Source organism: Falco cherrug, chromosome 2 (genome assembly GCF_023634085.1).
Source record: "Falco cherrug isolate bFalChe1 chromosome 2, bFalChe1.pri, whole genome shotgun sequence".
Taxonomy (NCBI): Eukaryota; Metazoa; Chordata; class Aves; order Falconiformes; family Falconidae; genus Falco; species Falco cherrug.
Window position 1 is genome coordinate 32,970,675 of NC_073698.1, and position 11,733 is coordinate 32,982,407.

The following is an 11,733-nucleotide window of genomic DNA, read 5'->3' on the forward strand; positions in this document are numbered from 1 at the left end:
CTTTTACCTAAAATGGCTAAGCCAAATTCTCCATCACTAATTGAAGTTGTAAAACAACTTGTAGAGAAGCAGCATTCACAAGCATCAGAGATAGAAAATAGCAAAACAGTTCTTTTCCAACTGCAGGTAATAAACCCTGTTTAGTATAGTTTAATTAATTTAATTTTTTCATTAGATGAGGAAGTATTCCTATGAGCAAGAGAAGCTGATGGTGCTTCATTTTTTCTGGGTGTTTGCATTTAAGTGTAAAGCAGATAATTCTGTTCCTGTGGGTGCCATTTAGGCTTAGCCAAAACTCTGTGTGTGTATTGTTATTAGCAAGGTTGCAACACAACTAAGACTTCCTTAGAGCAGGTTTCAGCAGATGTTTTATTTTTTGTTTGGAAAACCAAAACAAACCCCAGAAAAAATTGAGCAAAACCCACAAAACAAAACCACAATACAAAGTTAGAGCTTTTTGATTTTTTTTAATGGTGATTTCCTAAGAAAAGAATGGAAAAAATGATTTTAAAAGCATCCATTTTTGGCAGATTTTTACCAGACTTTATAATTTTTTCTTAATATCTTTTTGATACAAAATACTTTTTTCTATGTGTTTGAGGTGGGTATCCTAAATAGTCATTAAATGCTGGTTTTATTTAGTAATTTTTCATAGAACACTGGATACATGTGATTTTTGTGAATACTGTTATAATTTCTGTGCTAATCTCTCACAGGATTTATTAAGCTTACAATTATTTTTTAACCTTTGAGATCAGATTTCTATTGAGAGACATATTTTAGTCTGAGGAAAGACACAATAGCATTCAGGCATTTTTGAGCATGGAAGAATGTTGATGGAAGTAGTAGAGTTCCATTTATAACATCTGTGAATAGCTCTACAGCTAAAATAATTGGTTTGAAATTTTGCACAAAAATAACTTCTCTGAAGGAGCAATGAAAACTTTTATTGCTTAGGACTGTCAATTGACTAGCCACACTTTGCAAGAAGCTTTCTCCTAATAATATACCATCCCATAATATAGTATGACGTAGCTGCAACAATTTATTTGTGATCAAAGAATTTAAACAAGGGTGTCTGTTTTCAAAAAAACCTGAAGAACTTTAGAGGCCTAGGTAATTAAGTTAGCTCATTTATTTTCTTCCCCTTCCATACCTTTTCCTTTTTCTTTCCAAAAAGCCCAAACTCTAGGAAATTCCATACAAGCATTAGTGTTAGCAGAACAGCAATGTTAAATAATTAGGAACATAAATTCAGAATGCAGAACTGTTTTTTCATCTTTATGTCTATTTCCATGTGTGCATGTCACAGAAGACATGGAAAACAATAATTTCCTTTCCAAATTGGGAGGATCTTTGCCATTAAGATCTTTTGCTTTCCTGTTCTCAGTAAATGGTGGCTGGCAGTGATACTTACCCTACTAAAACCGTAGCCCAAGATTTCCAAATTAAAAGTTATGCAGAAACTTCTTGTTCTTAACAGTTAATAATGTCCTAATCTGTTCAAGACATTGAATAAGAGATTTCACAGAACTCATAGTGCTTCCATTAGAGAAAAGATAATAGGTGACATAAATCATGATGCTAATTCTTTCAGTTCATTACTGTTGGCTCTTACTTTGGGTGGGATTCATTATAGCTAGCTTACATCACCTACAAGTCAGATGTTAACCCTGTATTAGTTATCTAGGCTCCCTTGGTAGTCATCAGAGAGCAAACATTTCTGAGGCAGCAGTTCAGCCCTCCTGGCTTAGATATATGTGTAGACATAGCACTTAGGGACATGGTTTGGTGATGGACTTGGCAGTGTTAGGTTTACAGTTGGACTCTATGATCTTAAAGATCTTTTCCAACATAAATGAATATATGTTGCTGTGATTTCTTGATGGGTCGAAGTATTGTGTTGTTAACTTCTCATCAGTGAGAGTATGTAGAGGCCTTTTTAGAACTAGATGTATATTTCTTAGGGGGTTAAAAACAGCTGGGATTAATCCAGCTCTCAAATACTACTGTGACAAAGCGGGGAATTAAAAATTTCAGGAGAATCTCCACCCCAGACACCCATCTATGTGTTTATGTGGGTTTTTAAGTGATTTGTGGTATCATTAGTTATTTTTAGTCTGATTAGGACTTAACCAGATTTCAGCTCTAAACAAACATTAGGACTGGGGTTCTTGCATCCTGTGTGTCTTGCAAATGCAATGATTTAAAAGTAATTTCAATGATACTTACTTCATATTTTAGATTCAGTCAAAAAGGAAAAGTCTAAGATTCTTGCATTGTGCCTCTAAAGTGGTGATTTTAGAAAATAGAACTCTACCTTCCATTCAAGCCACATTAAACAAGTGACAAAGAAGACTGTTGAATAAATGTAAATTACATTGTTTAACTAGATACCTAGTATCCTCTCAAAAATGTTATTAAGTGAACACTGAAATATTTTACAGGCAAAGTTTCAGGAACTAGAGAAAGAAATGGATTCCATTCTGTCAGAAACAAAGACAACAGAAAGGGAAATATATCTGCAAGATGATGCCATAGAAGTGACTAAATATCACTGTGAAAATCTGGAGGCTGAAGTCAGAGCCCTATATTCTGAAAATGGTAAGCTCAAGTGCGATGCAGAAACAGTACAAGAAGAGTTTGAGGTGACATCTGCAAGAAATAATGTGTATCGGGAAAAAATAAAGGCTCATAAACATCTCTTTTGGGAGATGGAAAGTAAAATGCCAATTATGATTGAGCTTGCTAAAAAGAAAGCTGTTGTTCAAGAATTAAAGACAAAGAAAGAGGAGTTAATACGAGATCTCCAGAATCCAGAAGGATCTGTTATAAAACAAGTACAGGTATTATATTTCTTCTGATTATTTTCCTTTTATGTCAAATAATTCTGCCATAGTTGATTGGTTTGTCTAATATGTTTACGGTTCATGCGGGACTGACTGTGGGGAATATAGATCATCTATAATGCTACATTAATTGAAGAAATTTTGGCTTCAGTATGTGGTAAAAAAATCATCAGCCATTGTTATCTGTATATTATTGTAAAAGTCAGGTTCGTTCTATGTGATCAGTTTAACTCGGCTATGAAAAAAAATTTCAGAGCTGTAAATTAATTTATATAATTGGCAAACTGGGCTTCTTTGGGTTGTTGAATAAACTTACATGGACACTTTTCAGAATTCTGTGGAACAGAGACATGTTACATTTTTCATGTAAGAGCATGGTATTATTTTTTAACTTTGCTGTCAGGTAACAAATACAGTTGAGCTGTTTGCCAACGGGAGGTAGATTTGATGAGATGGTGATATAAAGGAGGAGAGGGGTAAAATATATTTATTTTGGTATTCTAATCTAACACTTATGTTTTCTCTTGACCCTACTTGCCATACTTCTCAAAAACAACTATGTAGGGATTTTTTACCACAAAATGCTACTAATATACAAGCAAACACAAGTATGAATTTGAAATGGGGTCACAGATTTCAACTGTGATGCAACTTGTGTTATTAAAAATTGAAAATCTGGTGTTACTCTAGTCATGGAAATTGATGAAAATTTGGTTGTACAAGTAAGTCTTTAAATACTGATTAATAAAGACTCATTAACATTGTATTTCCTTATGAGAAAGAATAATCTGTCTCCAAAAATACATTAATTATTCTTTGGTTTTGCAATACATTACATTTTAAAATTTTAAAATTTAAAATTAAGACCGCCAAAATGGGCTCAAATTTCTGTATTATTGTAGTTGTTTACTTATTTCAGATTGAAAGTATTATCTTCTTAAGTTTCTAAAGCCATGTGATGTTATTTTAGTTACTTATATTAAGTACTATTTTAAAATTTTTGTTAATGTAGTTATTATTAATTATTTTAACATGAAGACGTTTATTATAGATCTTTATGTCATCTCTATTAATGAAGTGAGACTGTTAAAATACAATATTTTTAATGAGTTTAATAGAGGTACTGAGCAACTTTTTAAGGAGATTGTATCTTGACTTACATCTGCAGGAAGAAATTACCCTTTTAAAAAGGGAAATCACAACACTGAAAGAATTCATTAATAAAAAAATGGACTTTCTGGAAGAAGAGAAAAAAACGCATGCTAAGCTTAGAAAAGAAATTGAGGTGAGTCATTTGAATAAAATAGAATTACAGTTCTTCTGACAGAATGTAGATAGTGCAAATGAGTTTTGAAGTACTTTATACACTGTTGCTGGCCATACATTATTCAAGTATGTACAGTAACCATGCTATCTGAAATTCTTGATACTGGTAGTCTTTCTAAAATTCAGAACTTAACTGCTATCATGAGAAAAATTGAAGTTAAGGACATTTAAATGTTTTAAGAAGGATTTCTGCTGTGAACTTTTGGAATGATGCCCTGAATAGAAGGAGGTCACTGAATGGTTGTAAAGCCAAATGCATGGGTTTTTATTTCTGTAGTACCTTGGGAATACTTTAAATTTCACTGCTGAATTGATTATTCATGACTTGTCTCGTGGTTCCTGATAACTTATCAATGGGAGAATCAATTGCACCAAGAAAATGGATTTCCCATGAATCTCCCTAATTTGAGCTGGTATTAAATTAGGGATAACACAGTGGCTCCTAATTAGCTGCCAAGATAAAATTCTGATAAATAGTTAAAACCTTCTCTTTTTAAATAACTGAATTATATTTTATATTTTGTTCCTTACTGAAATTATATGTCTAGATAGTTTTTAGTTTGGAAGTTTCAAATCATTTATCTTGTTAGTTCAAACAAATGCCACAAAATTTAATAAGCAAAGCCTGAAATATAAAGATTAACAGATCTAATGTTAGCTCTATTGCCCATTGTAAAATATAGGTTGAAAAAATAATTTTTCATGTAATAGGGAACAGCAGAGTATTTTTAAACTGAAAAGTAAAACACAGCCACTTTAGACTAGGTCTGTGCTATTCAGTGTCTGAGAAAATATTTTTTTATCAAGGCAACATTCTCCTAAGAAAGTTCTCTAAATGCAAAGTGAAATTAGGCAGCCTAAAAATACTGTTAAGTTCTGTTATCAAAATAAGTTTAATTAAATAGTGAAGGTTAATCTGTTCTTCATTTGTTTGGATTATATGATCTTTTTGTCTCAGAAGGAAGCAGGTTTACAAATGGAATCTTTCAGGTTATTTTCTATTAAGAGCTCTCTGGAAAACAGTCCAATTTTTAGTATAAAAACTGGCAATGGACAGGCAGACACTAATATCCAGCAGTCCTCAGCACAACTCAGGAAAGAATATTCATGAGCCAAGCACATGGGTGAAGCTCATTGAACTGCAGTGGTGGGATTCAGCTACAGACTGCCGACATCTACGTGTGGTTGTTTAAATATGGGTGACTACACATGAGTCAGACGAGTTCTCATTATAATCACTGGAGGTGTGGTTAGTGCAGTTGAAGTACTCTAGAGATCAGCTCAGTCGGTCATATGTAGGTGTTTACAGTAGGGTGAGCTGCATAATCTGGTCTTTCTAGACTTTGTAGTATGCATTGGCTAGATTTCTATTGATCAAACCAAGAATGTAGACATTTAGATCACACGTGCACCACTAAAGCTAGGTGTCTCAACCTGCAGACTGTCCCCACCTCAAGATTTCAGCACTTGTGATACGACTTTTACATATTGCCTGGATTCTCAGCTTCTAGCACTGCATGAGCCAAAAGTAACTGGCCTCCTCATAATCTCATGAAATTCAACAAAGTCAAGTGGAAGGTCCTGCATCTGGGTTGGGGCAATCCCCGATATCAGTACAGGCTGGGTGATAAATTGATTGAGAGCCGCCCTGCCTAGAAGGACTTGAGGGTATTAGTAGATGAAAGATTGGACATGAGCCAGCAACACGTGCTTGCAGGCCAGAAGGCTAACCGTATCTTGGGCTGCATAAAAAGCAGTGTGACCAGCAGGTTGATGGAGGTGGTTCTCCCCTTCTACACTGCTCTCATGAGACTCTGCCTGGAGTACTGGGGTCCGCAGTACAAGACAGACATGGAGCTGTTAGAGCAGGTCCAGAGGAAGGCCACGAAAATGGTCAGAGGCGTGGAGCACCTCTCCTGTGAAGACAGGCTGAGAAAGTTGAGGTTGTTCAGCCTGGAGGAGATAAGGCACCAGAGAGACCTTATTGTAACATCTGACTATATAAAGGGGGCTTGTAAGAAAGATAAAGACTTTTTACCAGGGCCTGTAGTGACAGGATAAGGGGCAACGTTTTAAACAGTTGAAAGAGGGTAGATCTAGGTTGGACATAAGGGAGATTTTTTTTTTTTTTTTTTTACAAGGAGGGTGGTGAAAGAATTAAACAGTTTGCCCAGAGAAGTTGTCATCGTTGGAAATGGTCAGGGTCAGGCTGGATGAGGCTCTGAGCAGCCTGATCAAGTGAAAGATGTCCCTGCCTATGGCAGGGGGTTGGGCTAGATGATTTTTGAAGGTCCTTTCCAACCCAAACTGTTCTGTGAATCTATGATTCATAAATTTGCAAAGAGTATGTGAGCTCCCATGTTTCTGAGCCTCCAGATACAAGTGAGTCCTCATGTCTGATTAATGAGAGTGCTGTTGCATAGGACTTCTGGAGCCTTGATTCAGCAATGATTTTAAGCATATGTCATAAGTCGGCCCCTATACAGCCCTATACTTAAATGCCTACAGAATTCCTGTTAAAGGCTTGTTAATGGCTAAGTGGGCACTCAAACAGAATAGACTGACTCTTACAGCCCCGGTGCTCCCTTTTCACCTCAGTATTATTTCTGGTTTCCCACAAAGGTTTCCCCAACTAGGCATATTGTGCAGGAATGTAATTTGGGATGCCTTTCTAAAGCAGCTGAATTTTGGAAAGTTAAAAATTATTGATGAAATTTCTTTCTGCAAGGGAATTTGTGCCTAAGCTTTCTTTTTTTTCCAAGGGAAGTCAGCAATCTGACATTGATAATTAATAAACTATAATTAATTCCTAACTAGGATGCTTCTCATCGGTCAGGGTACTGATGGACTTTTAAGGCAACTTGTGGACCTTTTACATTCTGTTTCCTGAGCACCAGCCCTACCCCCTGTCTCTTGAAGAGCAGAGCCTGTTCACAGCCTTGGACAGGGATGGCAACAATAAATCAGGGTGGTTACCTGTGCAGGGACAAGGCTTCCGTCATAAAGACTAACCAAAGACATCCACAAATAATGGAAAATATGTTGATATGTAAAAATAATAAGAAAAAGAAAGCTCAAAAGACTGTCTATTCCCTTGCTGCACTCTCTCCCCTATATCAACATGCAGCTATATTATTCTTGGCAGATGCTTGTCTATCATGTCCTTGAGGGAGCCCAGCAGTGGAGATTCCACGAGTGCCCAGACAATTTTTTCTAATGGTTAACTTTTATGTACACAAGGCTCAGTAAAAAGAGCAATATTCTCTCTCCCCTCGGTCCAGTAAACATATTAGTGCTCCCTGCCTCAACAGATGTGCCAGACAGTTCCCAATAGTGATGCTAGAGACACATTTCTAAAAAAACCCCAGATAATATTGATCATAGATGTTTCACTGTCGTACAACACAGTCCTAGTGGTGTTTGGGTCCCGTAAGCACTCAATTCTCATGAGCGAATCTGACAGCATCTGTTAAAAAGTTGTGAAGGATTACAATGGAGAGACAGGCAACATGAAGAAAGACAACCTACCATTAGTAAAAGAAGGCAGTGTAATTTATAAAACATTTGTGATTAAGTTACTTAGTTATACATTAAATTTAGACAGTGAGACTTGTAGGAAGTCACTGGCAATGCTGTAGTTCTGATGCACCTGTATACATACCATCATGTGTATGTTAAATACAGTGTAATAACATTTCAATAAGCAGACAAAAGAATAATTACACACTACCACTCATGTGCCATTCAAACTAGGGTAAGTAAGCCCAAATTTTCATTAAGTGAATACCTGTTATTTCCATTTTTATTATAATGAATGTTTCATGCTTTTGCACTTCAGAATGCAAATCTTCAGAGGGTTGTGTGCAGCAGCCATTTGTCTCCACATAAGGCAGTGATGAGGGGAAAATTGGTACAGTACCACATTGCCATAAATGGCCTTTTAAAGAAAATAATACCTTTGTAAATACAGTGCAACAGTGAAGATGCTACTCCAGCCATCTATGTTACCTCATTTATACTCTAACATATATCCAAACACACTTGTCAAAGAATGAAAATTCCTTCCGTTCTAACCTCTCACTCTGGGGCCTGAAATCTTCCATGTGCAAAGTGTTGTCACAGCTGTGAGATGCTGACTTTTTGGTTGGGCTTTACTTTGTTAAATGGTAGACATCTACAGAGCAGATACCCACACCGAACTCCTCACTTAAGCTCTTAGTGGGATGGAGCTTTTCTTCCCTTGGTGAGAAAGTGGCATAATTCTTATTGTCCTAAAGCAGATATCTGACATAAGTCAGATGAATGGCTTCCGAGTTGTCTGTGACTCTTTAGTAGCTATAAAGTAAATGTGGAATGACTTGGTTAAATGTCAGAATCTACACTTAGAGTTAGGTGAGCTGAACACACCTCTGTAAATTACTTGAAAGAAATTTTGAAGTGAATTTTATTCTGATTTAATAGGTACAGAATAAAAGATATGATGCTATTCTAAAACGTTTGCATTGCCAACTAAACAAACTCCGTTCAAATAAAAGACAATGGCACTGGAACATTCAGCAGTTGGAGAAGAAGGCAGCAGAGCTAAGGAAGTGTCTTGGAGTACTGGAGTTACAAAGTAGCATGTAAAACTAACCTAACAAAGCTACAATGTAGGTAATCTTTTGCAGACAGAGGAACTCTTTTAGTAAATAGCCCAATAGCTGGGCCAGGGCTCAGTGATTTCTTTTCTTTTTAAAGTTTTTCTCCCTCTCATTCTGTGGCCTGAACTAGGCTGTGCTTGATCTGTAATGCTTTGGAATAACTTTTGCTTTTTTAAACTGTGGCCAGAGGCTGTTTGGGAAGAAACGTATTAACAGTCCCAGGTGTTTTCAAAGTATGTGCCAGATTTTATCTAAAAAGTCATTTGAAGTCAACCAAATACAGTTTAAGGAGTTCCTTTTTATTTGATTAGATCTCTGAAGATTGAGATCTACATTGTTTTTCCTACAGAGAAATTAGTATCAGTGTATGTTTGCATGCTTGAGATACCAAAACTCCAGATCTTTTATCCACATCTGTTATTATTGCAACCCACTAAGGAACTCTGAAAGCTCTGATAGCCTGTATTTTGATGTGTGGGAAGTTCATATAGATGATGTTGCAGCCTGTTTGCCTATATATCCACCAGTATGTCCTAGCATGGGGGACAAGGAAGACATAGGCAGTCCAGCTATAAAATGCTTAGGAACTAGTTCACTCAGAACTGGGCTTCAAATAATCTGACTTCAGCTGGTCTAATATATCTTAGCAAAGAGGAATGAGTAGGTAAAGCGAGTACTACATCTGGACAGCTTTTAAAATGGAACTCACTCTCCAGAAATACAAATGCATTACAGATGATTGGTTTTAGAGGAACTTACTGTGTAGAGGATCTTAACTAGCTGGTACTGGCCATCTAACATCTATGTGCTTAATGCTCAGTAAGATGATTCTTAATATAAATGATGGCCTATTAAAAATTCTTGTTAAAATAGTAGTGAAGAGTAGACATTTTTCTTTGCCTTCTTTTTATTATGTGCTTGGCATTTGAGGAATTTACAGTACTTTCTCTAATCTTACACTTAAGGTAATAATTCTGACTGGACATAACCTATAACATTTATCTGTTCTATGGTAGTAGCTTTTTATGTAAGGTGCTGTCTTGAATAATTTATATTTATCTTTACTCCTGAATATAAAATGAAGATTTAAACAAAATGAGTATTTATTGTGGAAAATGTTAAACTGCCTACATATTGTTAGCTTAGGAAAGCAAAAGTTTAAAATGCAATACTATTATTACTTGTGTTAGAACATTCATATATTCATGTATATTTACTTTTCCCTTAATATGTTATTTCACTTAATATAAAGTTATTTTAAGAAATATGCTGACTCATGAAGGCTCTCTCAATGTTGTTAGATTCAAGTTTGTTTGGCTTTGTCTTTTTCCCTTGCAATGTTGTCAACCAGACTACTTGCATTAAAGCAATAATGTAGAAAGTACAACCTCAGTATCCTATGCTATAGGAAAAGTAATGTGATACAAATAATTTTTTTTGCCGGGTTTATTACATATATTAATACAATAATATATTATATACATATATATAATATATATATAATATATTAATACAAATTGCTGGGTTAAAACTTTACTAACCTAATTTATTCTAAAAGAAGGCAAAGAAGGACATCTTAAATCTAATGCCTAATCTTAACTGCTTTGTTCTGATGTGACTCACACATTCATTGCTGGACATGAGTCCAGAAAGCAGTAACATTGAGTCTTATAGAGTGTGTAGTACATTACTGTAACATTACAACTGTTTAACCCTACACACAGCAAAACATCTTACATTTGTTGTATGTGTATTGTCTCTAGAAAGGGTTCCAGACTTGGAGTTTACTGTGTTACTAGTAGTTTTAGTGATTACCTGTTCTTCTGCTTTGCATAATATCTAATTTCAGTTTATTCAGTCATATGGTGAAATAAGTGTACTTTATATCAGGTAGTTTCTTTCCATAAAAATATGTATGCTCTGTCTTCTTTCTGAATTAAATAGATTCAGCCTTCCAAAGTTACTGACTTCCAGATCTGACCAAGAGCTTTAGCTTAATGTATCCCCCAAAAATTGGTACAATATCCAAAATTTGCAGGGTATTAAGACTGCATGTCCTTAAATGTGCCTTTAACCACTGATATTGTGTTGTTTTCACATTTAGTTTTTAATTATTTCTGAACCAGAACAACCATTGCATCAAGATACGGTATCAGGTACAAAAAGCACTTCAAGCAAATTAAATATAGTAGTAAGTGTCAAAGTAATAGGATCACAGTTAAACCTTGCACTTTATTACCAGTTGAAAACAGCTCTAGCATACAATCCAAACCTTCTCATGTAACAAAAATATCACACTTTTAGTTTTCTTTTTGACCAATGAAGATGTTCATTATTACTTCTCTGGATATTGGGGCAGTTTCTATGTATTAATGCATGTACAGCATGAATCACTCATACCGAGTAAATACCTTGGGCCTGTATTTTCATTGTTCCTTTTCATAAATCTCAGTAAACTGTAGTATCTCATATTACTTTTATGGTCCTTTGTACATGTTTTGAAATGGTTTAATATATTTTAATGAGGATGAATACAGGAGCTGTACGTAATACTCCTGTTAGTGCTATATAACATGCAGAGGAGATGTTCCCTTTTGCTACACAGAGGCCTTCCTATCATCCAAGGCCTAAGTTGTCTAATACTCCTTTTTGCCCTGTACTTTGCAAGAGAGCTTATGTTCTTGCCCACTGGGGCCCTTGACCCCTTCAAGGCATCTCAGCTATCAAAGTTGTATTTCTCTTTTTTCCTCAGTGTAAAACTTGCTTTTTCAATATACATATTTAAATGGACTAAGCTTATCTCAATTGTGTCTCAAGTCCTCTGGTAACTACATTCCCCTACATGTGGTAATAGCTGAACTCCATATCAAAAAGAGCCCTGACCGGTTGTGGTTCTCTCCAATTCACATCCTGGTTTT

The 11,733-nt window shown here is 35.5% G+C and overlaps 1 protein-coding gene across 1 annotated transcript; it reads left to right on the top strand.

Annotated features, from left to right (window-relative positions):
- Positions 1-9,755, top strand: CCDC122 (coiled-coil domain containing 122). Its single transcript, XM_027816004.2, has 4 exons — positions 1-126; positions 2,448-2,846; positions 4,018-4,134; positions 8,637-9,755. The coding sequence occupies exons 1-4, from the start codon at positions 13-15 to the stop codon at positions 8,799-8,801; spliced, it is 795 nt and encodes a 264-aa protein (XP_027671805.2). The 5' UTR covers positions 1-12; the 3' UTR covers positions 8,802-9,755.
- Positions 9,756-11,733: the final 1,978 nt, after the last annotated feature.